The sequence below is a fragment of the Ambystoma mexicanum genome, chromosome 3p (genome assembly GCF_040938575.1).
Source record: "Ambystoma mexicanum isolate Mex_15411 chromosome 3p, UKY_AmexF1_1, whole genome shotgun sequence".
Taxonomy (NCBI): domain Eukaryota; kingdom Metazoa; phylum Chordata; class Amphibia; order Caudata; family Ambystomatidae; genus Ambystoma; species Ambystoma mexicanum.
The window spans coordinates 744,379,353-744,406,939 of NC_090925.1; the positions used below are offsets into that span (position 1 = coordinate 744,379,353).

Here is a 27,587-nt window from a genome sequence, read left to right on the forward strand (position 1 = left end):
CTACAAAACAGTGTTAGAGCTAAGGATGGTCGATAAACAGCAGTTCCCATCCACTGAATTACTTACAGTTAAATTAACTACATCAGCTACCTCTACCATTGACATGCACCTAATCTATAGACCTCCGGGAATCACTACTACCTTCGAGGATGACATCTCCTACTTACTAACCTCCAATACGAAATGTAACTCTCAAGTTATAATCCTAGGCAACTTTAATTTAGGCCTTGATGATCCTACAGACTCCAAAGCTACTACCCTTAAGGATACCATGTCTGAGCTGGGGTTTACACACCGTATCACCAGCCCAACACCACAACAAAGGCTGTATGCTTGATTGGCTAGTGGACCTCAATTGCAGTATCAAGGTACTATCTAATACGCCTTGTCCTTGGACAGACCACCACCTAATAGCTTTCAGCATTGACAAGGCTGCTCCTTCCATTGCCACCGCTATAGCTCCAGCTTCGATGACAAGAAGCAAACGAAAACTTACTCTAGAAAATGTACTTCCACTTCTACGCCCTGTAACACATCTGACTTCCACCTACTCAGACCCATCAGACGTAGTCAATCTCTATAATGATATCATTCTTAAAGCTATCGACACGATAGAACCACTCAAACTACAGAAAGCCAAACCTCTCGCACATATCAACAAATGGTAAAAACCTTGAGGAAAGAGAAGCGATTAGTAGAAACCACCTGGAAAAAAGTTCCATCTCAACAATACAAAGATATCTTCAAGGCAGTATCATCTAACTATAAAGTTGCTATTTTACAGGCAAAAAAAGAAAATTTTAATGGCCTTATAACCAAAGCAAACTCTAGTACTAAGGAATTGTTCAACATTCTTAAAGAATTAGAATCGCCTGCCCCTATACCAGATTCATGTATAAAAGACACTGCATGGTGCACTAGTTTACAGAATGCCTTACAAGATAAAATCACACTGCTGCTCAATGAAATATCTATCAAGAAAACTCTCATAGACAATGCCCTACCACAGGACATGCCACCTACACCTAACCCTAATTTAACACAATTTAAATTTAAACCTTTAAGAAGTAGAGTTGATCATAAGCAAACTTAAACCTTCGAACTGTAAGGGTGATGTCTGCCCAGCCATACTTATTAAAGAAGTGGCTACTACATTCGCTCCTTTTATTACTTCATTCATTAATGCTTCATTCAATATGAGTACAGTACCTACCAATTTGAAAGATGCCTGGGTACTCCCTCTGTTAAAAAAACCTACGCTGGACCCGAATAATCCATCTAACTACAGACCCATTATGACTGTCCCCTTTTAATTGAAGATACTGGATCGTGCAGCATACCTTCAGATCCAGCAATATTTGGAATCCAATAACCTATTGGGATTAAGACAATCAGGCTTCAGACCAAAACATGGGACTGAAACTGCTCTCATTGATCTTAAGTAACAAATAATTCAGACACTAAAAGACAAAGGGAAGCCTGCCTTGCTACTATTACTCGACTTATCAGCGGCATTTGATTTAGTAAACCATGAAATCTTATGTAAACATTTATAAACTACCGCACACTTCTCTGACCTCAACCAAGCACTGGTATACCTAAGTAACACCTTTACACGCCACTCCTCTACACGGCCTATTAGAACGGCCAAGTCACACTGTATTGTAATACCTCGATTTAACCAACAACGTGCGGGTGGGGTCAGCTTCCCTGTTTTAGCAGCAAAAAAATGGAACTCACTCCCAACTACCATAAGAGCAGAACCTTCCTTCTCGGTCTTCCGCAACAAAGTTAAAGTCTGGCTTCGAGACAAGGCTACAACCTTGCCCTACATTAACATATGCTCAGCTTCATTATAGCCTTTTACTGTATATATGATCGTACCTATGTATATCTCTAATCCTCTGCTTGTACAGACTTGCGCTTTATGCATTTGTTCAATGACTCTTCCTTGCAGAGTCATCCCCTGTACAGGAAGGCCAACAGGAAAGGCTGTCGCCCCTCTCTGCAGCTCTCCGCTGCTCAGAGCTGCTAGTTGCAGGAATCCATGCCTGCACCCGCTACAATGGCTGCTCCACGGTCAGCACGGCCATCCCACCTGACCTCAGACGGAGAAATGAAATTCTCTCGCTGCGCACTGCCACACGGAACCCCACCGCCTACCAGCCCAGTCTCGCACTGAGGAACGCTCGTCTGCGCACCAGTTATGCTGCACAAAGCCGCTTACACCGCCTTGCATGCGTACTCACCAGCCGCTTCACCGTAATGCCCTGCTGGGTTGCCCGACACAGCCCACAGTCAGTCCATAACCCTCATCATCCACAGTGCCGTATAGCACACGTAGCTGCGCGGAATGCCACCGTCGCTATTTGCCATCAAGCTAGTAGAGTGGATCGCACCTGCAAGGTACTCTCCACGACATCCGTCCGTGCAGATCCACCACCCCTTGAGGTCATAAGAGCTCAGAACTTGGAGCTTCTTACAGATGCACTCTCTGCAGCACAACATGTAAGTTAATTGTGCACTAACCTAGATGTTCTTTTTGCTCACTCCGCTTTGTTATGCAATGGTGCCCCCACTGCTATTATACGCAATGATGATGCCCCCACTGCCATTATACGCAATGATGATGCCCCCAACGCCATTATATGCAATGATGATGCCCCCACTGCCCTGTTGGTCAATGGTGCCCCCACTGCTATTATATGCAATGATGATGCCCCCACTGCCAGTATATGCAATGATGATGCCCCCACTGCTGTTATATTCAATGATGATGCCCCCACTGCTATTATATGCAATGATGATGCCCCCACTGCCATTATATGCAATGATGATGCCCCCACTGCCCTGTTGGTCAATGGTGCCCCCACTGCTATTCTATGCAATGATGATGCCCCCACTGCCCTGATGGCCAATGACAGGCTGGCTTATGCTCCCCACACCACCAAACCTGTAACTACCACCACCTCGAACCAAAAACCTACCTTAACCTCCTCTTGTAGTCCCCCCTCCAAACTCCTAACTTGCGCCTTGGTTAACGCCCGCTCGATTCCAGCGCACACACTTGATGTACATGATCCCATCAGCAGGGATAATCTCGACATTCTTTTTGTCTGCGAGACCTGGCTACAAGACACCTCCGGACCCGCTCTCTTGCTCGCCATCCCATCTGGTTAAACCATATTCAGGCAGGATCGGATAGGCCAAAGGGGGGGGGGGGTGGCCATCATAGCCAAGGACAGCCTTGACATCAGAAGAATTCAGGGGGAACTAGGGCACAACGCCGAATAACTCCTCATCAAACTCAAAACGTCTCCCAATTCCACCATTGCCTTTCACCTTGTGTATCGCCCACCAGGCCCTCCCACCGACTTCCAAGAAACCCTCATCCATTCTCTGTCCCACAACCTGAAAAAAACACCAAAGTAGGAGTACTGGGTGACTTCAACCTAGGGCTCAACGACCCCCAAGACTCCAATGCCATTGCCCTACAAAAAGGACTAACTACCTTAGGGTTTGTCCAAGCCATCACTGAGCCCACCCACACTAAAGGTCGGACCCATGACTGGGTTGCGCAACATAATTGCCCCATTCTCCAGTCCACCACATCCCCTATCCCTTGGTCAGACCATTCCTGCATTAACTGTCACATCAACATCCCTACAGAGCCGTCGAAACACACTATCCTGCTTCCCGTGGCACTATCCAGGAGCTCCAAGAAACTAACGAAAGATACCCTCCTCCCACACCTACAGGTTCTAGCCCTGCAACCACCTTTCACCAATGATCCTGTAATATTAGCCAACACTTTCAACCATATCATAACCACTGCAGTAGATACTATTGCTCCCTTGACAGCCAAAAAAGCTAAGAAAACGAAGCATTCCAATGCCTGGTTCTTCCAAGCACTCATGGATCTTAGATCTAATAAAAGGGCATCACTTGTCACATGGAAAAGAAACCCTACTGAACCGAACAAAACCACCTTCAAGGCCATTGCCAGAGAATATAAAATTGCTATCACACAGGCCAAAGCTGAATCCAACAACACAAGAATTAATAATGCAGATTCCGGGACTAAAGAAATCTTTGTTATTTTCAGGGAACTTGAATCCCCTTCAACCCCACCACCCAGCATTGTCAAAGACGAGGCCTGGTGTAACCAAATTCAAAAAGCTATGCTCGACAAACTCGACTCCCTTCACACCAAAATCCTAGCCCATCAAAAGGCTGTCTCCTCTTTACTAGCAGCCCAAACGGCACACCCTACACTGGACACACTCAACCAGGTACCCAAATTTGATTTCTCTCCCATGAGCGAATCAGAAGTCATTGCCCTCATTAAGTCTGTTAAGCCGTCTAACTGTAAGGGAGATGCCTGCCTAGCCCACATCATTAAAGATTGTGCGCCAGTCATCGCCCCCTTTGTGACTGCTTTTATTAACTCCTCCTTCCAATCTTCCACTGTACCCAGCTCCCTTAAAGAAGCTTGGGTCCGACCTCTACTAAAAAAAACATCTCTCGACCCGCTGATACCTGGCAACTACAGACCCATTACTACGGTCCCCTTCCTCTTAAAGATCTTGGACAAAGCAGCTTATCTGCAAGTTCAGGAATTCATTGAGGACAACCACCTTCTTGGCCTGCGCCAATCCGGATTTCGCCCTCGTCATGGCACTGAAACGGCGCTACTTGATCTAAAAAATCAAATAGATAACATCAGAGATGCAGGCAAACCGGCGTTCCTTCTGCTCCTAGACCTCTCTGCGGCCTTTGACTTAGTAGAGCACAAAACCCTATGCCATCACTTTGCAACCACTGCAAACTTCTCCCCAAAGGCTTGTGCTTGGATCAACTCGTTCCTGCAGGAGAGAGTAATGAAGGTTTTCTCAGAATCCTCTAACGCCACACCTAGTCTGATCAAATGTGGAGTCCCCCAGGGCTCCTGCATTGCCCCCACTCTATATAACCTCTACACCAGACCGCTGTTCCGTGTTCTGGACTCACTGGGCATCTCATATACAAACTATGCAGATGACACCCATGTGGTCATACCCCTATCGGGGGACTATCGCACTGATACGGATACCCTCAACCTCATCTACTCCAGCATTCAATCCTGGATGGCAGATAACTGGCTCTGTCTAAACACCTGAAAAAACCAAACTCCTGTTGATAGGGTCCCCCTTCACACTGAGCAAACTTGACAAGGAGTATCAGGCCTTCAATATAGACAACACCCCCATCGCAGTATCACAAACCATTAAGACACTGGGCGTATACCTAGAACCTAGCATGACCATGGATAGGCAGGTCAATGCCATAGCTTCCCATCAATGGCAGCCTCTCTCTGGAACAACCTCCCAAACGAGATCAGATCAATCGAATCCCATGCTGCCTTCCGCAAGGCATTAAAAACTAGGCTTTTTGTCTAGAGGGCTTACCCACGTATGGTCCCTGACATATGCTCCTTCACTGAATGTTTCACACCTTACATTGTATAATACTGTTCTGTAACTGTACCAACCTAAGCAAATGTTATATACTTGGCCCGCTTATTGTAACCCTCAAGCAATCCTTCTTAAGTATCCTTGATAGCACCTCTATGCCCGTGGGCTGCAGTGATCTTTACAAATGCAAAATAAATAAATAAATAAAAATAGTTAGCCATGTGTAAATGCTTATACCTTGCTATGTGTAAACTGTATAAACTTGTAAGATTAGCAGTTGCCCCTGGGCTTGATGCGCTCTACAAATAAATAAAATAAATAAATTAACAGACTCATACGAGTACTGTTGGGAGCCCTTTGTCTAAGTCTAACAGCACATGGCCTTTGGTCTTCTCAAGAAAAATGGGACCACATAAATGTCCTGGAACTAAGAGCCATATTTCTCGCTCTAAAATAATTTCTTCCCTTGCTTCATGAAAATGTGGTGAAAATTCTCACAGACAATACCACTGCAATGTTCTATATCAACAAGCACGGGGTACTCGTTCCCTTCCCCTGTGTCTCCTGGCAGAGAAGTTTTGGTATTGGACCATCCAGAATCACATTTTGTTGTTGCCGTCCCATGTGGAGGGAAAGAAGAACGTCATAGCAGACAAACTGAGCAGGTTACAGTCTGCATGAGCGGGAGCTGAAACAGTCAGTAGCAAAGACGATATTTCAGAAGTGGGGCCATCCATCAGTACACCTCTTTGCCAACCAGCACAACATTCTATGAGCTCAGTTTGCGTCAAGGCAAGGTCAGGGTCTTCAGTCCCACGGAGATGCTCTACACCTGGATTGGTTGAACATAGCACTTTACGCTTTTCCTCCTCTCCCATTGATACACAAAAACATTGCTCAAATTCAAAATCTCACCAAATCCAACAATGATTCTTATAGCTCCGTTCTGGCCTGACCAGATTTGGTTTCCAGACCTCCTAGAATTAGCGGGTACTTCCAAATTAGATCTCCCATCATCGAGGGATCTGTTGACTCAACAGAAACGGCAGGTTCGTCATCCCTGTCCTCAATTGCTGAACTGGAAGGCCTGGTTCTTGAAAAACTAGCCTTCTCTCACTTACAATTGTCAGAGCAATATCGTAGCAAATGGTTACGGTTCTGTCACTGGGCATTAGACCGAAATCTTAACCCTCTAGAGGCTTCTATTGATAATGCCATGTCTTTGATGTCTCATCTAATTTCCACAGGTGTCAAAGTAGATACTCGCAAACACTACTTATCGGCTATTGGAGCATACCTAAACAGAGAACATACATTTTTCTCTTTTTTTAAAAAATTCATTTGCAGGCACTTTGAGGACCTTTTAGGTTTACATCCCCCTGTTCATGAACCTCCAGCTCAATGGGATCTCAACTTAGTTTTATCAGCTCTAATGCAAAAACCATTCAAGCCTATGGCATCATGCGAATTAGAACTACTAGCCTGGAAAACAGCATTTTTAGTAGCCATTACTTCGGCTAGAAGAATTGGAGAGCTGCAAGCTCTCTCCTCTAAGGAACCTTATATGGTTTTCCATAAGGATAAAGTAGGCCTCCGTACGGTCCCCTCATTTCTGCCAAAGGTGGTTCCCGATTTTCGTTTGAATCAAGAAATATATCTTCCTGTTTTTCTTCTTAGGCCGCATGCTTCCGCGGACGAGACATTACATAACCTAGACGTTGTAATCACTCTAAATGTTTATCAAGAAAGGACCAAACCATTCAGGAAAGCAGACCAGCTCTTCATTACTTACAGTGGTCTATCTCCTGGCAATAAAGCAGCTAAAGCTTCCATTGCCAGATGGGTTGTCTCCTGTATCTCCAAGGCTTATGATCTGAAAGGACTTGCGACTCTGCAGAGACTTTGGGCTCATTCCACAAGAGCCAAGGCAGCATCTGTAGTCTTCACCAGCCATTTTCCCATTGCAGAAATCTGTAGAGCTGCTACCTTGGCTACCCCTCTTCCCTTTTGCAAGCACTATGCTATGGATATTTCCTCTTGAAATGATGCAACATTTGGCTAAGAGGTGCTCCGCAACGTGTTTGCCTGAATTCCATACATGCAGTCTCCTCCACCCTTACTTATTCTAATGCTTTTTAGTCTCGTCCTAACCAGTTGGAAAGGAGGGAAAGCCAGGACCAAAGAAAAATTAAAAAATGACCTTCATGGTGTTTCAGGTTGTCATAGTCCAGGCTCTCCATCCTTCACAACACCCACCAAGCTATCCGATATAGTAAGCATATACTTAATATTCTACCACCATCGGCGGAACCACAGGAACTGGGTGTAGAACGTTGGTGACGTAGGGGTAAGGTGTGGGCCCTTCGAGCCGTGGGACACACGCATGACATAGGCCCTACGCCTTCTAATTTCTTAGTGACAGCTATCATTTGCAGCCAGCTTTTCTGGCCCGCCTGTGTATGCAGGTATTTCCAACCAGTTGTGAAGGAGGGAGAGCCTGGGCTAAGAGAACCTGAATCACCATGAAAGTAATTTTTCATATGTTCCAGATTACTGTTGTCATGCACATGTAGGGTAATAGCAGTTAAAACAAATGTGCTTTGAGGATTCTATTTCTTTTTCAAATGTTGCCCATCCTAATCCTGGAGGAGTTTCCCAAGCCTTTATGTGGCATTGATCTTTCTTTGGAGTAGGAAAAAGCCCTGCACGGCTTGAAGCACATTAACGATAGCTAAAGAAGAAGCAGGAGTAGGACTCCTGCAGGTCACTGATTGCTAGAGAGCTCCTCAGCAGAGGATCTCGATAGATCATTTGTATTTTAATACATAGAAGCAATAGGTGTATTTGGAATATAAAGTCACAATAGTATATGGGTACCAATCTGAAAGTTCCCAAGTAGGATAAATTACCAAACCGTATTGGCAGTACTGTGTTGACAGGATAAAAGAGAAACATGTTTGCTTTCTACATGGCCATCCCATTGAGCTGCATTTGCCCACCTCCCATATGAGATGTTATCCAAGAAGCTCAGAGATTCCAGAGCTTGTATGATGCAGGTCCAGAAAAAGCAGGTGAGTTGTATGAAAAAAGTAACTAGATAGGCTTATGGGGGGGCGTGGCTACATGGCCACGGAGAAGGCCGCGATTCCTGTGTGCTCCTGATGATTCGAATATAATCCTGGCAAGATGGTGCATTTGCAATAATCAACCAAGTCCCAAAGAATACCCAAGGACGTGGGAATGTGCTGAGGATACAACGAATGCACGCTCGTCGAAATCTGAGGTAAAGGGACGGAGATATGAGTGTAAGAAGATGAATGTGCCCTGGAGCCAGATGGAAGAAAGATGGCGCTGCACGAACAAAGGGAAGACTGCAGCAGGATTGCACAGCTGTCAGCAGAGTCAGCCGGCGTTTACTGTACTGATTCCCTTGGGCAGGTGCCAAAACCAGAGATGGATTTAAAGTGAGAAATGCAGAGGGTAAACATAGGGAAGATGATGTGAAGTGTGACAGCCTGCAACTGCGAAGCAAAACGCCTGATGTGAGTGGATAGGGACCGGGTCCCACTGCATGATTACGGGGTCCACCCTGCGGGAGCTGCTGCTGACATTGGACCGTAACACAGCGTTCATTAGCTGCAGAGCACGTTGATGCCCGAAAAACCCTGCTCACATGGCAGAGCGAAGAGAGGCAGCCGTGAGTGAGACTGTCTCCAAGGATCAGCTGGATATAACACAGAGATTGGCAACATTGTGCCAACAGTGTGGCAGCCTGGGGGATGCAGAAAAGGAATTGAACTCCCTCTTGGAAGTGAAACTGTTGTTGCTAACGGAGTAACACACCCTCTCATTGCGAACCTAACACACCCTCTCAGTGCGAACGTAGAACGGAAGACAACAAAGGTGCTGCATGTAAGGTGGCATGCTGAAAACGGGTTGGAGACTAACCGTGCATTACAGCGGGACTGATACAATGTGTGGCCATCTTTTAGAGGCGGTCCCTGTGTTCCGGAATCGCATGTGTAAGGTGGTGCTGTAGAAGCAGTACAGGTGTATGCTGCCATCCCTAGTAAAAAAGAAATCCACTTTTTGGATTGTTTTGGGATTGCTTCTGGATTGTTTTCAAGCTGCAGATTTTTTTGGGAGTTATTTTGGATTTTTTGGGGATTTTTTCAAGCAAGGATTTATTTGTCTTGGGTCGGAGGATTTATTTTGGATTTTTACTGACTTGTTTCTCAGTAAAAACAATCCACTAACACTAATTGGTAGGCAGGCATTTCTAAAGGATTTATTTTGGAGTTTTACTGACTTGTTTCTCAGTAAAAACAATCCCCTAACACTAATTGGCTGGAAGGCATTTCTACTGGATTTATTTTGGAGTTTTACTGACTTGTTTCTCAGTAAAAACAATCCACTAACACTAATTGGCAGGCAGTCATTTCTACAGGATTTATTTAGGAGTTTTACTGACTTGTTTCTCAGTAAAAACAATCCACTAACACAAATTGGCAGGCAGCATTTTTACAGGATTTATTTTGGATTTTTTGAAGCAAGGATTGCTTGCTATTAAAGTGGTGGATTTTCTTTTATTTTTTTTTAACTTGTTTCTCAATAAAAACCAATCCAGCAACACTACACATTTTTACTGCATTTGTTTTGGATTATTTTACAAACAAGTATCGATTGTAAGATTTATTTTAGATTTTTTCCAACTTGTATCTCTGTAAAAACAATCCAGTAACATAGGCACACATTTTTACTGCATTTACATGTTGGCAACATAATGTCAAACTAGTTTCGACGCTGGTAGCCGTTATTTAGCATTTTAATCTGATTAAACATTTCGCAGAGATTAGGTTTTATTCATTTTGCATTTTATTGGTGCAAATTACAAATCCAACTGCACTTAACTAATTTCTCCATTAGATAATGCCTAGTCGCTAACATTCAGGGTATACCAATTTGCAGCAATGGGTAGAAGGAATGGCTAACACCTCGGTCATACCTCCCATCGCGCCACCTGGCTCGCTGTACCGGGTGGCCGCCTATCTCCTGCCTGCCACCCGGTACAGCTGTACCCCTCCTCTGTGCTCCTCTATATACCACCCCCAGCTGCGTACCTGTTCTATTCTTTCCTCTGAAAACTGCTCTGTTATCCATCTGTATTGTTGTATACCTCTGTAAAGCACTCTGCTGTTTCTCGAAGCTTGACCTGCACTTAATAAATTCAATAATAATCAAATAGGATCTAGTCAGACTAAAATTGGTATGCATTAAATTTGAAAGGATGTTTTGATTTAAAACATAAGACCTTACAAATCTCATGTAACAGTTACAGTTCTTTTTATTTAATATTTGTCATTTTCTTTTCATAAAACATATTTGGCAGATGTCAACATTTCTTTTACTTAACATCCTGCACACATTAATAGCACAGTTCTTCTTAAAGCAGTTTTTTTACCCCCCACTTTCATTTAAAAAGCCGTCAGTAGTAGAATGCACAATGAAGTAATGGTGACAACACTTTCTGCCTCATCACGAGTTTGGCGGTAACCCTTACATGCGGCGGCAACGCTATTGCTGCTGCCGCGATTTTGCTGATTTTTGGCCCTATGGGGAATGGGGACTTCCCGAATGGGCCCAACTTGGACCTTCCCCTCCCTGTTACACTCTATGCACTTGAACAATCGAAATGCATATGCCTGAAGATCGTCTGTTCTCCCCTTTCTTCTCCCCTTAATTGCACTTGCAAAACTGCAGAATTGTCGTCAGGCCTATTTGCTGTGTCTCAACCGTTACATGCATTTTACGCACTTACTCTGCTTGTGCAGACTATTATCATCGATTTTCCTCTTGTTCCCACCCTCCTTGAGTGCTTTGAACCACTTTCCTGTGTATAGGCGCTATATAAACAAACAATACAATACCTTAAAGTGATTTACAGCCTGTACTCTCCATGCAGTATGCTTCCACAAATCTCCAGTCGGCCACTGCACATTAATAGCAGGCTCTTTGTTTAAGCAATGTGCCGGCGGCCGTGTGATCGCAACGCCATTAATGCGCATCGCGGGTCCGCGCTATCCCTGCAAGCTGCTGCCTGTGGGATAGTCTGTGCTTATATTGCACCGGCATCGCGGTCCTCGCGCGCACTGCTCGCGGCACTGTTTGTGTGATTGCCTGCATTGCAGCGACTGTGTCCAATCGAGATTCACATTACCGGTAACTCGATCCTGCCACTTCATGCATGGTGAAAAGGATCTTATGAAGTTCAGAAAGTAAACATGTTTCCTGCATAGGGGCTCAAAGGCTTAGCCCACAGTCACCTAGCGCGGTGGGGAGATCTGCAGCAACTGAGGCAGTATTTTCAGTGAATACGTATTTTTCAACATGTGTGGGGGTTGGGGGGCGGCTTCGGAGGGCCTGCGATCTGGAGCAGACAGCGGGGTTGATCTGCTTAGGGGTGGATTTCATTTATTTGCTGAGACGTTAACGGGGAACCCGTGGGGAGGGGGTTTGAGCTCCTTCCATTTTTTACAAATCATTTATGTTAAATTAACAGACCGCGTTTTTTGGTGTGGCAAAAATGCATTTTGCTTTTCGTAAGTTGTTTGCATAATGTTTTTTCTGCCAAACTGTCTCATCACACGACATTCCATCTTAAGTGCACACATTTTTTTTAAACGAACATGCTTTACTGTGCGTGAGATGACTATCTGCCACGGTGATTCTGTACACATCTTCGTTTAATTTGACTCAGATGCATCATATCATCATTTTTTTTGCATATTTCACTAGCTATGTGTTTTTTTAATCTTTTAATCACTTTTTATCTTCATGTAATACCAGTTGAGTGATTGGATTGCAAAGTAACAGGCAGCTCTAAAGGCATCTATTGCTTAACCCCCCGTAACAGGAGGCTTGGCTTGTAATGTGTTGCTCCTACCAATTCTACCTGCATCTATTGCATTAAGCCCCCGTAACATGAGGCATATGGTATAGGATGCAGTATATACAACCAACAAAGAACACAATATATCTATTGGAGCATGTTTAGCCAGGGAAAACAATGGCACGGGCCATGTGGTTTGCAATATATGCTCCTGTGCAAACGAGGACTCAGTATTAAGCGCATATTTCAGTATCTGGGCCTCAATGTCAGCCCGAGTCCCTCCCAGCGCAGTCTTTCAAAGCCTCTTGCCCACTTGCCCAACCGGGCTGTTGTGGCTGAGAGCCATCTTAATCACAGCTTTGCCTTGCAGGCTGCAGCCACGCTTGCTTAGAGTGGAAAACAGTGTGAGGCACGTGTGGGGTACAAACATTATAATGGAGAGAAAGAAATACAGCCAGGGGTTAATAGCCACTGGTTTTCACTAGATGGACAGCCAGAGGGAGCTGAAACACTAAATCCGCACTGAAAAGCTACCAATCCTACTTTGTTAGCAAGTGGCTGATATAGACACCTGTGTTAAAGGGCAACAAGGGAATAGTAACATGAAGGAACAGAAGTGAAGGAGCAAAAGCCAATAATGTGAACATTCTAATTGTCAGAAAAATAAAATGCATTTAAAATTAAAACAAATTATTGTAACATGAGATGTGTGTGTTTTCTCTATGTTTATGGTAGTGTACTACGTTTCTCACTTTTGAGAGCCATCCACACCGTTTGTGGCGTGCGCTTGCTTTTTTCCTGATTATTTTGATGGGAGTCAGCTTGTTTCGGGCTTGTTTCGGAAGGAGATGCAGCTTGTTTTTTCCTTCCGACCTGTAAACACTGGACTCCACCACCACCACACCAGCAGCAATGGCGGCGGCCGAGATTCCAGCGTGGGCCAGGGAATCAAAACGCATGAACACCAAAATAAGGTAAGCAAGGGATGGATGCCCTTCTAGGCTTGCTTCATTCAGAGGCATTTCGCTGCGCATGTTTTTGATTAGGACGCATACAATGTTTGATTTACGAGGAAGACGACCTGCCTCCCACGCCCCCTCCCCAAAAACAGCATTGTCTGAAAGGCGCGCGTTGGCTGAAAGCTTGAGTACAACTTCTCAACATCGCAGTGACTGGTGAGAAAAATGTGAATTCCATAAAGCGACACCCTGCACGTGAGCCGCGTTTGTTTTTATGAGGTGGAATGCAAAATTTAGGTGAATGGAGAATGGATACAAACAATAGCCCATCACAATGGGAAAGCGCGTGCAGGCAGCAGTTTCACGCTCGGCAGACATGAAGCTGCTTTACACTTTAAGCTGAAAAGTTTACCAATCTGCATGTAGATCGGGCGGCAAAGAGGCTACTTTCCCAATGTTGCTGGGCCCCTCCAGACCCTGGCAAACCACGTAAAACCACTCTCCAAGGATCACTGTGAAATGCTTTGCGCTACTGTATGTTTTTTAATAAGTTTAAAGGTCTGCTAGGAGTGAAGCACACCTCCTCCAAGTGAAGCCACTGTAAACAGTCTGCGGGGCACACACATTTGTATTGGTATATGCTAGCCAATATGTATACTGCCTTCTCGCCAGTGCTTTTACAGCGCCTGGACCAATTGTGCAAGGGGTGGCGTTTTGGGATTCCGCTGGGAATTTATATGCTGAAAGATTCGGAAGAAAAGAGGTCTGGAAACTTGATAGTTTAAACATTGCTCCCTGGGAATGCTGAATGCATGTTTTAATTTACAGTGTGCACAGAAAGACCTGCAAGACTGCACTAAGTGCATATTACTAGTGCCATTTCACATGCTTTTCACCAGTATGGAAATGGGGTCCTGGAACATTTCATGCACTGTTATAGAGAGCAGATGAGGGTAGTAGTCAGGGCTAAAATAGTCAACTCCCCAGGTCACCCAATAACCGTCGGCCCATGGAGCTTCCATCTACTCACATTTCTCTATGTGCAAATCTGATGATGTGGAAGAGGCCGGGTTTAAAATGTGTTATTGGTGTGGCATAGATGACGTAAGCGGCAGTGCTGCTGAGATTGTCTACTTTGTTGCCGTTCTGATCTTCCTTACAAAATGTACCTCCATCTACTCTAGCAGTAATCTCTGTTCCACCAACCATATGGGTAAAAGATTCACTTGAAGGTGCAGGGATTGTTATCTGCTCTGTTTCTGTATATTGCCCCGCTGCCTGTCCACCTCCCTCCCTTTGACCTGCTGTCTCTTCTGCTGTCTTGCTCTCTCTCCTGGTGGCTCCTTCTGCGACTCCTGCTGTCTCTTCTACTCTCTCTGTCTACCTGTGCATTTCTGTCTCTTCTGTATTGCTCTACCTCTCTTGGTAGCTTACCCTGTAAGTGACGCCTGCTGTCTCTTCTCCTCTCTCTCTCTGATGCCTGCTGTCTCCTCTGCTCTGTCTCTATCTCCCTGTGACCTGCTGTCTTGCTACGTCTCTCCTGGTGGCTCCTCTTCTACTCTCTCTCTCTGTCTTCCTGTGAGTTGCTGTCTCTTCTGTATTGCTCTACCTCTCCTGGTAGCTTACCCTGTGAGTGATGCCTGCTGTCTCATTTTACTTTTCATAAGTTGTATGCATAATGTTTTTTCTGCCAAACTGTCTCATCACACGACATTCCATCTTGAGTGAACAATTTTTTTGTAAACGATCATTATTGTGCGTGAGGTGGCTATCTGCCACAGTGATTGTGTACACGTCTTCGTGTAACTTGACTCGGATGCATCGTTTTTGTGTACATATTTCACCAGCTATGTGTTTTTTGAATCTTTTAATAACGCTTTATCTTCATGTAGTACCAGTTAAGTGATTGGATTGCAAAAGTAACAGGCAGCACTAAATCGTTCAGGAGGTTTGTTTGCATGTATGAAGTAACGAGTGCCCAGATTACAGGATGTCATGTGAGTGCACTGCTTTCCCTATTTTGCCAATCACTGAAGGCTGAAAAGTAGATCCATGCAGGCTTGACATGTGGCCAGCTTTGCACCACACCTGCAGATGAAATGGCCTGCTGTTATCAGTTGAATGGTATCCACTACAGAGTGCAATTTGCTTTCTCACTTTGAGAACATTGAGACATATAATTACTCATTTTGCTATAGCCGGTGAGATAGCTCAGTGAGATAAGCACTGGCTGTAGCGATGTGTGTGATATTGTATGTATATTCGTTTTATATAATGCGCTTAACACATCATTATCATTTGGCCTTGGACATCTACTTGAATTCACAGTGATTTGGTAATATGGGCCTATACACACTGATATTAATGATACATATGGTTAGCCATTCTTGTATGAAATGTATATCATATTATGGTGATAGTGTAACCATAGTTTTTGTAGTGTATTTAGGAACAATGCTATGTGCTGCCACTTCTGTTTTGTCAAGAGGTGAAAGGTCGAGTTTTATCGCTTCCCGTGACACAACAGTGTACAGCATTGTTGGTAGAAAGTTTATTATACACATTGCAATCTCTCTGAAGTTTCAAGGTAGTGGGAAGTGAGTTTGGAGTGTGTGATGTGGGTAGAAAGCCATTTCCTGACTGTTTTCTCATATGCAATACTAGAGATTGATCTTGCTGGTGCGCACATTGTTTCGTAATTGATCTCTTGGGCCCCCCTCTTCTCACCTCTCTCTCTCCCCTGTCACATCTGATGAGGTCTCTAGAGAAGCCCTGGTACCTGCTCACCCTGCCACGCACCCAAAACTGCCTCCGGGCCACCCCTTGCACTGGGATACCATACAGTTGCCCCCCCCTCTTTTTCTTCGTGCACTTATCAGACATACCCTGTCTGCCGCCTTAACCCAGCCCTTGCCAGCTGCCCTGCCACTGTTTGTTGCCTTTATTATTTATTTATTTTCTATAATGTATCTGTTTCTACTCTGCTCCGCACTTCCCACCCCCCGCCCCCCTCCATGCACTTTTCCCCTTTCCCTCTTCCATGCACTTGCGCGTTCTCAATGTCACTGGGCCTAGTAAGATTCTTGTTTTTGTTCCCCCGCACCCCCCTTGCTCAAATAGCATGAATTACTAGTTGCTATTTTTCATAAAGTTTATATCGGCGACTAGTTGATATGAAACATCTGTTTTCAAATTTAGAAAACTAATTTGTGCCTTGCATTGGGTATTTAACATTTGGGTGTCTTTCAGACCACCAATACCGTTCAGTACTTGGGAAGAGAGGAGTTGGAGTTTATTACTGACGACTTGCGTGGCAATGACAGGGGGCACATTTGTGCCTTTTTTGATACTGTAGAACTGGACCACGACGGAAAAGATACGATTATGAAAAAGGATTACTCTGGAACAATTGTATTGTCGGGTGGTAAGTTATTGTGAGTCACTAGTTGATACTATGTCGGCCATCTGAATCTCTCGTAGCTTCTCAAAGTGTATTTCAATAATGCAAGAGGTATTTGTTAAGAATCATATAGGAATGTTTATGATTTGATTTGTGTAGCGCACCACCACCATTATTACAGTCCACGTGCACCAGGACTTAAATGGGGCAGGAATAGCCCATTGTGAACAAAACGCTGAACATGAAGACATGAGCAGTGTCTTGAGGGGGGAGCATGGAATCGTCATTTGGAGATCAGGGACAACGGAAAAGGTTGATCGGCCCCCGATAGACAAAGATGACAATATGGTGGAAAGATTACATTGTAATCTTGGTAATTGTCATTAGAATGTATACTGTATTAAAATGTGTAATATTAATATTTGTGCTATTATTTCAGCGTACTGGGACACAGTGGATTCCCGTCAGCAGGTAGCAGTTGTGCACTGCTTGGAACTGGCCCTTCAGTGGATAAAGAGGAGACGGACGGGAGCCACAGAAAAAGTTTTCCCCGATCTAAGTCCCAACCCTGGTCCATCAAAAGCATCAGAGGTAAGTAAGTGCCATTAGAGTTAAACAAAAGTTGGTTTGTGCCCCTATGAAATAAATAAATGTTTTTTTCTCTATCCAAATACCATTGGTTGTAGGCTTCTGTGTGTCTCCACCCAAATCTGAAACATTCCTATGAGGCCATAGGGCTTCTAGACAAATGTCAAAAGGGTGGGAAAAGGTAGCTGAAATACTGTGGCTCATGTTTTCACCGGTTATCGTCCAATACTCATTATATGCCTACATGCAACATGTCCATTACTTAAGACCCGTTATGCTGCCAATGTCATATAGTGGTGTCCTAATTTTTATTTAATTTTTAATTTTTTAGATAGTTATAAAAGCAAGCACATAGTTAAATTCGCAAAAGCAAGCACATAGTTAAATTCCCATAGTTACTTAAATATTCCCATAGGTTCCCATAGGTATACGCGATCGACATTAGTTGGCCTGGGAGCCAAATGTAGCTCCAGGTAGGCATTGCTTGTATGGCTCCTTTACCAATGCACTGTACATGGGGAAACGTGACATTGGTCATTTCTTCACAATATACCAATTATGCAAATAAATGGGAAACAACTACGGAAATGACATGCTTTGATCAGATTGACAGCTTTGAGAAATGTAGTAATTTTTCATTTTTTGTGTACACAGAGAAAAATACCCCTTGTGACAGATGGGACATGCAGGTTTGCAGATGTGTTAGTGAACCCAGTGAAGTTGAGGGAGATTGTGGTAACTGCCAGAAAATCACAGACCGCCAACCCAGCACGTTACCTACAGAATAAGCTGCTGGATCTTTTGTTCACAAAAGAAGAACTGATGGCAGCAAAGGGGAGGTTAACACTGGATCGTCATCGACAGGACGCTATACAAGGTACATAAATGGAATTACTAAAGCACATTAGAGGGAATACAGTAAAAATCGTCTATGCTTTATTTCTCACAGCCATGTGTCAACCAAAAAGTACTTTGCTTGCTATTTTCAAACTTCTTACACATGTTTTTTTGGCATTTCAGAATTTATCCATGTTATGGCTTTCCATTACTCTCTGCAGCCGAGTACAGAAAAGCCCTCCAAAACAAAATTGGGAACTACCGGATTAAGAAGAAGGAGCCAAACCTCGTCTTTTCGACACAAGTGTAGTTCCCAATTCCCTTGCTCTTTGCCCTTGGCATGGATACTTGTATGACTCCCTGGACCGGGATCTAGGTCCCCTCTCACTCACTTGCTCCCTGGGCTGGGTCCCACCGGACTCACTTGCTCCCTGGGCTGGGCCCCACCGGACTCACTTGCTCCCTGGGCTGGGCCCCACCGGACTCACTTGCTCCCTGGGCTGGGCCCCACCGGACTCACTTGCTCCCTGGGCTGGGCCCCACCGGACTCACTTGCTCCCTGGGCTGGGCCCCACCGGACTCACTTGCTCCCTGGGCTGGGCCTCACCGGACTCGCTTGGTCCCTGGGCTGGGCCTCACCTGACTCGCTTGGTCCCTGGGCTGGGCCCCACCGGACTCGCTTGGTCCCTGGGCTGGGCCCCCACCGGACTCGCTTGGTCCCTGGGCTGGGCCCCCACCGGACTCGCTTGGTCCCTGGGCTGGGCCCCCACCGGACTCGCTTGGTCCCTGGGCTGGGCCCCCACCGGACTCGCTTGGTCCCTGGGCTGGGCCCCCACCGGACTCGCTTGGTCCCTGGGCTGGGCCCCCACCGGACTCGCTTGGTCCCTGGGCTGGGCCCCCACCGGACTCGCTTGGTCCCTGGGCTGGGCCCCCACCGGACTCGCTTGGTCCCTGGGCTGGGCCCCCACCGGACTCGTGTGACTTTCTGGACTGGTTCTGGGTCCTCTCACCCATTTTTTAATTGTAAAGCACCCATGTTTTGGATTGCTACAGTCGTGTTTTTGTGCTATGTACACAGTGTCCGATTGAATCTCTGGCTCTTTTTAATAAATATAGTGGTGAAAAAAAATGTTGCTTCTTTTTAAATATAGTTAATATGCCATTACATGGTCTTGACTTTCATGGCCATTTTACCTAAATGACTGACCTAATAAGTCATCACTATAGTTCTAAAAACAATTCAAAATGCAACTCTCTAAAATGGGCAGCAGTTAAGCCACAGTGAGGCTTTTAAAGCCCAATTCAACAAGGTGCACCAAATGTGTTTTTTAAGCGTTTCTTTTCAGGATTATAGTAAACATTATTTTTTGAAACTCCTAAATTTATTTCCGCTCATAAACCAAAACAATGCCTATATTGTTAAAGGATATTTTTGGGATTGCTTTGTTTTTTTGATTTGTAAAGTATTATTTGGTGACTACATTAATTGCTTTTGGATCTCAAAAGGTTTATTTGGGGAATGCATTGCATTGCTTTTGGATCTCTACGAGGGTGCATTAAGCCAAAAGGAAGCCAGATGTAATCCATTGCTTTTGTATTTATTTAGGGATGGCACTGCTTTAGGATTTTTATAGGATTGTTTGGGGATTGCATTGTTTTTGGATTTTTAGTGGATTGGTTGGGGATTGGATTGTTTTGGGATTTTTAGTGGATTGTTTGAGGATTGGATTGCTTTTGGATTTTTATAGGATTGTTTGGGGATTGGATTGTTTTTGGATTTTTAGTGGATTGTTTGGGGATTGGATTGCTTTTGGATTTTTAGTGGATTGTTTGGGGATTGGATTGTTTTTGGATTTTTAGTGGATTGTTTGGGGATTGGATTGTTTTTGGATTTTTAGTGGATTGTTTGGGGATTGGATTGTTTTGGGATTTTTAGTGGATTGGTTGGGGATTGGATTGCTTGGATTGTTTTGGGATTGCATTCCACTGAGGATTGCTAATTAACATATTTCAGGGTGCATGAAGCCAAAAAGAAGCCAAAAGCAATCCTCTGAGTACAATGGGAGTTTCTGGAGTTAAAGAGGATTTAAAGAGGATTTAAATGTTTGGGAAAATCCAGTAGCAATCCACTTTCAATCCAGATTTTTTTGGTAGGGATGCAAAGAGAGGTCAGCAAAAACATGACGAAGTAATAGAAATGGCGCATTTGGAATATTGAGGATAACAGCGGGCTTGAAGGAGGCGCTTTTCTGTGTCCGGTAGCCGGTCGGCGGATGCAAGACTGAGGAACGGCAAAACGCCAAGAGGGGCAGGTAATGATACATGGTGAACCCAAGCTATGTAACTGTAGGAGGTCACCCAACGGAGCAGCTTGTGGGACAGGACTAAGAGACTTGCATACCAGCGGATATTGAGCGGAGACCAGCTCCGTAGCTTTGGATGCTGCCCACAATGTAAGACAAGGCGCAACACAACAAAAGTGGCAAACTCGATCGCATCAGAATGCAGCAGCTTGTGGCTAGAAAGGGCGGCGCACGCCATGAAGAGTTAAAGAAGAACAGGTGGATCACACTACCTCCCCACACAACTATGTAGGAGGCCTCATAGATCGTGGTAGTAGTGGGAGCTGGCACTGGCGGGACGGCCATGGTGGCCAGCTAAATCAAGTCCCACAACTAGAGGAACCGGCTGCTGTGGATTTGTATATTGGCATTGCTGCAGGACCTAATCCTAGAAGGATATGAGAGTGATATTTAGACTGGACGCACTAAGGTAGGAGTATCACGACTGCCCAAGGAAAGTGAAGCGTTAGTATGAGAGTCGCCACGGCAGAGGGGCCCCTACTGGACTACGAGGGGTGAGGGTTAGGCAGAAACCTGTGCAGTTCCCTCTGGGACCACTGCAAAAGATTTAAGACTACAGGTGTTTGGCAGTAAACCCACTTGGTAGCAGTCTGTACCACACAGATTCACTTGGTAGCTGTGGCTGAGCAGTCAGACTTCCCTCAAGAAGAGTTAGGCAGTATACAGAGTATTCACAATAGGTCAAAAGAACACAGTAGAACAAGTAAACACTGACCAGGGCTTGGTGTAAAAGAGATATAATTATTTATTTAAAACCACATCTAGAAAAACACACAGGCACTAATAGTAAGCAATTCAAAAACATGGTCACTAAAAGATATACACTCCCTTAGAAGAATATTAGACAAGTCTTAAGTAAAGCCCCACTTATTTTCAGACAGCGGTGAGCGCTTAACGCAGATGGCACTCTAATAACTCCTTTTAAAAGGGAGAGAAAAACAGAGAATAAATTGAAACAGGTCCCAACACTTTTACAAGAAAACAACAAGAGAAGAAGGTAAAGGAAAACCGTGAAGTTAGAGTTCAGTAGGCTGGATCCACTTTAAGAGGATCAAACGACATGTGTCCAAGGTCACACGGTTGCAGTGCACAAAAGTCTTGAAAAGGTTCAAAAAGAGTTGGACCAAAGAAAGGGACCAGTTAGAAGGTCAAGTCGGCCAGCCCAGTCCAGAAGGTTAAGGGGTTATTATTACCTTGTAGCAATCTTCAGAAAGGGAGGCCTGGCGGACACGGTACCTTAAAGTGGTGAGAATACTCCAGCGGGGGCAGTTGTTCCTAGCAGCGGATGCAAGTCGGTGCTTCGTCTGGGGGAAGAGAGGATCTCGTCGGGGAGGAAGACAGGAGTCTGTTGCACTGCCAGGGAAGAAACCAGCCGCAGAGTTTCTCAGGTAAAAGGAGCGGTCCTTTGATTCGCGGTCCAGTGGTAAGTGGCTATCCGGTTGCCGGGGTGCTTGGCACGGGCAATTCGACCACAAGCCGGTCTGGGGTGCGAAGAGAAGAGGGTAAACTTGTTGTGCCCACCAGTCAGGGGAAGAAGCCTCTCCAGCCGGGAGATCTTCTCTGTCGTTGGGAAGTGGTGAGTCGGTTCCGCAGGGCTCCACCGGTGGTGTCGTCGTGGTAGGTCGGCTCAGCTTCTCCCTCGTCGTATTCTCAGGTCCTGTGGCGACTTCTGAAGTTTCAGTGCCCAAAGCCCTGCTTTTCTGCAGCACACCCCCATTCACTCAGCCTAGCTGTCAATCAAACATGGTAAGTGGTGAGCCAGCCGGCTCACCACTTGGGCCAATCACACAAGAGTGCGACTTGAGTTACCAAGGTAACTCAGTCCAGGGTGCCTAAACCCCCTCCCACACCCCCTGTGGTACCCAGACAGAGTGGCAACACTTTTGGAGGCTTCTGTGGAGAAGCCCGCCAAAAAGAGGAACAAAGGACTTGACTTGGGTTGGAGTCACAGAAGAGAACACAAACGGCATTTTAGAATCGAGTCCTGGCAAAAAATACCAACCGGCGAATTAATATTAATGAAATAAACCGGCAGTATATTCGAGGCTATGAGAATTAAATAATTAAAGTTGGTAGCCTCGAACAATGGGAAAATCCCATAGGGATATATTCGCGGTCGAATATAAAAAGTAGTATCCACTGCCACCAGCCAAAACTCGATCAGGGGGGACGGAGAAGTGCCCCCTCGACTAACAGACACCAGGGCAATCGAATTGCCCCAACCAGTATGTCCACAATATGACGGTTTGTACTGGTTTCTGTTAATAATTTGGGACTAGTAAAGCCAATGGTGACTTTACATGCCCTGGGAGACAGTAGTCAGTCCCAAGGTATGGAGTCTATGGTGGGGTGTCACTATGACACCCCTGTGTCACTGCACGGAGGGTGCTGTGTAACACACATAGTAAAAACACATGTGACCCTATGGAGTAAAGGACCCCATAGCCCATAAAACGCATTAACAGTCAAAGGAACACCATAAATCATGCCCAAGAGTGGGAGAAAAAAGGAGTCTCACTCTTGGCAGGAGAAAAAACAAACTCCAGAAATCCAGCAAAGCTGCTGGGGGACTCACTAGGTTAGGAAATTCAGCCTAAAGAGAGAATTCTCCCTAACACCCAAGGAAAGTCAAGCGTTAGTATGAGAGTCGCCATGGCAGAGGGGCCCCTACTGGACTACGAGGGGTGAGGGGACGGCAGACCCCTCCCACTATGCAAGGCCATCTAATCAGGAGGAGCTGATACCAGACAAAGGGCCCGAGAGGGATAACACGACAAGGTGGGAAGCAACCCCAATACCACAAACGCAGAGCAGCTAAGGCAAGACGGCATTGCACAGCGCTACAACAGCACTGACCACGAACATAGAGTAAAAGCAACGGAGAAGCCCCCGGGGGCCAGAACAAATAGCCCCCAACACAGGAGTGGGGACCTATCGTAGAGCAGCATCTGACACGACCGCCTTTACAATCACAAAGATGGCATCTCAGCTGCCCAAAGTCAAAGGGACACAGTCAACCATAGAGGAGTTTGCCAAATCAACACCGGCAACGGAAGTGGCTAAAGCTAAGGGTCAGTTCATGCAAGATGAAGGTACCCCAGTACGTAATGACCAACAGATACTAGATGCTATAGCTGAAATAAAAATATCTTGGGAGAGCAAGATTGACACTGCTATCTCGGAATTGAGGACCTTGCTTGAATTCAAAATTGATACAGTGAGTGTGGATGTGAATCTACTGCAACAAGATGTCCGAGCGCTGGCCGAGCGCACAGGAAGCCTAGAAAAGGAGGTGAAAGCTAACACAAGCATTTGCTCGACTAATTCAAAGGAGGTCTACACGTTGCAACAACATGTGTGCAATCTTGAGAGCAGAGCTGAAGAAGCAGAAGGGCATGTGTGCAGAAATAACATACGTATCGTGGGGCTTCCGGAAGGCGCAGAAGGATCGGATGCAACAAATTATGTTGAGAACATGCTATTGCAAGAGATAACGGGCAGAGCACTCAGCAAGGGGTTCGCAGTAGAAAGAGCTCATAGAGCCTTTGTCAGGAAGCCGCCACCGGCCTCCCCCCACCCGCGGCCAATCATCGTCAAGATATTAAACTACAAAGACAGAGAAGGTCTTGGAGCATTTACGCAAAGGAGGGCAGATAAGCAGGGCCTCTGCGACCATTACTGCATACCCGGACTACACTTTCTTGGTGCAGAGGCAGCGCCTGAATTATGTGGCGGTCAAGAGTAGGCTATGTGAGGCGGGCTACAAATATATGCTGCTGTATCTGGCAAAGATGAAAGTGTACCATAAGAACAAGGCCCTTTTTTTTAATCACCATAGGATGTGACTGCAGGGCTGGATGCGAGAAACTGTCCGTCAGCAGTGGATGACCAGATGGAGAGTGGAACGGATAAGTGAACCAGTACTTTTTCTTTGCCGTACTGTTGGACAAGGAGATACTATGAGAGATAGGTACAGCATATGTGTTGATTTTGGGATTAGATTATAAAGAAGAATATATTGAGATTGTATAGAAGGATTTGCAATTTGCGCTCATCCGCCAGACTGTATCTTATTGATTGCATTGCCCAAATTGTGCTCATCTTTCTGATTGTACCTTATTGATTGCATTGCCCAAATTGTGCTCATCCATCAGATTGTACCTTATTGAGTGCATTGCCCAAATTGTGCCCCAAAAACCTACGCAGTCCCACAAAACAGCTTCCTTTCCTTTCTGATCAGAGTGAGAAATTACAGATGCATATGCACTTTGTCATGTTCACCACTTAACCAAAAAAGGGGTGAATAACCATGTGATTATCAAAAATATACATATTTTAATTTTCATCAAAAAACATTGCACTTAACAATATCTTTCTTTTTAAAAGGCTCGACATGATAAACAAAACACAATCTGAAACTCATCTCTGTGTGTATGTATATTGTTTACCTGGAGTAAAGGTTAACACTTTCTGTGCCTCACTATAGGGTGTTTATCTTGACCACCACTGATGTTATTATTGCCCCTCCTAATTTATACGGGCAAGAGACCGTGCCTATACTTCATAAATGTGTTTCTAGGACCAGCATAAATCTCAATCAAGAAAATATACACATACTGGAGGGAAGTACTGTAATTGATCAAATATGTAGAGGGTGTAATATGGCTGTTGGAGCCTCTATTCGTTTTATTTGGATTACTTGTGAAAGACAAGTGTTCTTTTTCATAACCACCATGATCCATAACTTACTTTCAGCAGCAGGGGCATATCTGGTATCGTAGAGGAAGAGATCCCGACTTCCGATCAGGGAGGAATAGCTATTTAAAGTCTGGGACATTTTTTAAATGGATACATTGATGTAGAAATCACTGGAAAATATAGAGGGGGCAAATGGCTTCTGTCACGGACTGTAATGATATGGCATACATGACCAAGGAAAGTTGTAGTCGGGGTAACACACCTGATTTACTGCCTAGACAGGGAGTATATGCTTCAGGTTAATGGGGTGGGCTTAGGTTCAGCCGAAATCAGTGTTCTCTCCTGTGTTCCCACTCCTCAATCAGTTTGGAAAAAGACAACCCACAATGAAAAATGTGGAAAGAGAGAAAACCCCAAAAGGGATGATACCGAGAAGTCCATCACAAAAGCTCCAAAGGGTTGGGCCTCTCCTGGCCATGAATCAAAGATTGGATGAATAAATTCAAATGTGAGAAAAGAAGCTCCGAAGGAAACTGGCAAAAGGACAGTTGCTCACAAGTGTTCCAAAGAATCAGCCTCTTCTTGCCATATTGGGAAGTCCTAGTCAACTACCCTGATCCTTGTTTTAAGGTTGTTGGAGTTCCCAAACCCACTGAGGAAGTCTACAAGGTAGAGTATCCTTAAGAGATCCTGGGTGGTTATTCTGCTCATCTCTCTGTGTCCTCAAGGGGAAGGTGGAGAGTGACCATTTCCACTTTTTCTTTGGGGTTTGACTCCTCCAAAGTCAGTCAGCAGCCCTTAGTATGTTTGTGTGCCTTGTCCATTTCCATGATCTTGGGTATTGGTCGCCAGGATACTGCCCTCCTTGCTACACATGTCATAACCTCACTGCTCCTAGGTGAGGTTTCACCACCTCTTTCCTCTACTTTCCTCTTTAATTTGCCCTGAACCTACCTGCTCCGCTGGAGTTCCCTTGATCTTACTGGCTAGGTATGGCACCTGCTCTCCCTCCGTCTCACGCAGTGCAGCTCTACCTCCCCATATAGCCAGATGATACACCTTCAACCTTCCTGTTTCCAGGCATGGATTCTTCTCACTCGTTACACCCTCCTCAGTATCATCCTCCCAATGATCACCCTCCTCCTCCAATATTACACACTGCTTCTGACAACCAATATATCTCTCTGAAGGGTAATCCACCTCTCCCAATAGCTCCTCCTCCAGATGGTGTCTCTTCTTCTCTAATACACTTTCCTCCCGGTTACAACATTTATTTTCCAATGCAGGTCTCTGCTGACTACAAACCCAACCCCACCCATCAAGTACAACTATCTCTTGAAGGCAACCTTCCTCCTCCCATATGCTTCTCTCCTGACCCCAACCCTCTGCATCCAGTACAACTATCTCTTGATGACAACCTTTCTCAGCCAATATGTTTCCACTTCCAACTATCCCCTCCACATAATCTCACCTCTCAATACTAATCCTCTCCAGACACCTTCCTCCGGCTCCTTCTTAAACACCTTACACCCATAGGCTCAACAAGCTGGCTTTTATAGTCTGGTTTCTCTTTCGCTTGGCGGTGCTTGGGGATGTGGACTGCAACTGTGTGTTGATCTGTGATTGGCCATGTGCTGTTTTCAATTCAATTTAAATTGCTTTATTTCGGCTATACCCCCAAAAAGCAGACACATAGATTAAAACATCATAACATTTTAAAATATACAAATAATTGGAATCCCAACAAAGCTACAATGACTTTGGCAGGCACCAATACAACGTAAAAAGTCAGTTAAAAAGCACTTTTTAAAAAACAAGTAATTCATCTGGACGATGGTCGGAAAGTGCAAGTGCATCTGAAGATGCAAATGGTAACATATAATGACAATATGTAGAATCCAATGTCCATTTTACCAGTCCAAAACAACTGCCACCATTAGCTGTTTAGGTATAACTTCCTTTGTTTGAAGGCAATAAATGGAAAGGAAGAAACCACTGAGAACACTGTAAAAGAGGGACAGGATTTCATTAAAATAATAGCTTATTTCGTAGTTTTAACACCGGACCGTGACAGCAATGGTTTAAGATACTTGCGCCTAGCCACCTCATACAAATGACAAATAAATAGAATGTGCTGTTCGTCTTCATTGTAAGAGGTACAGATTGGGCATAATGTCGACGTATCTTTCCACCAAAGCGCAGTGAATTGTGCGAGTGGAAGGATACGAAGGAGAAATTTGGTGTATAAACTTTTCATCTTTCTTATGACATGGTAGTCCAAATAAGGATCGAAACCCAGGGTGAGTTTAGCTTGCATATATTTATGATATGATACGATATTTTATTTATAGCGTGCCCATACACAAGATACATAAGTGTTTCAAGGCGCGACGAGGCAAG

General features: G+C 44.9%; 2 protein-coding genes across 2 annotated transcripts in view; both read left to right on the forward strand.

Moving 5' to 3' along the window:
• Nucleotides 1–27,587, forward strand: part of LOC138580798 (septin-4-like) — a 1,149,755-nt gene that overhangs the window by 556,987 nt on the left and 565,181 nt on the right. The window lies entirely within an intron of this gene.
• LOC138580796 (uncharacterized) lies at nt 13,101–19,255 on the forward strand. Its single transcript, XM_069651638.1, has 5 exons — nt 13,101–13,316; nt 16,551–16,725; nt 17,141–17,292; nt 17,944–18,166; nt 18,310–19,255. Exons 1-5 carry the CDS (start codon nt 13,191–13,193, stop codon nt 18,480–18,482), a joined length of 849 nt encoding a protein of 282 aa, XP_069507739.1. The 5' UTR covers nt 13,101–13,190; the 3' UTR covers nt 18,483–19,255.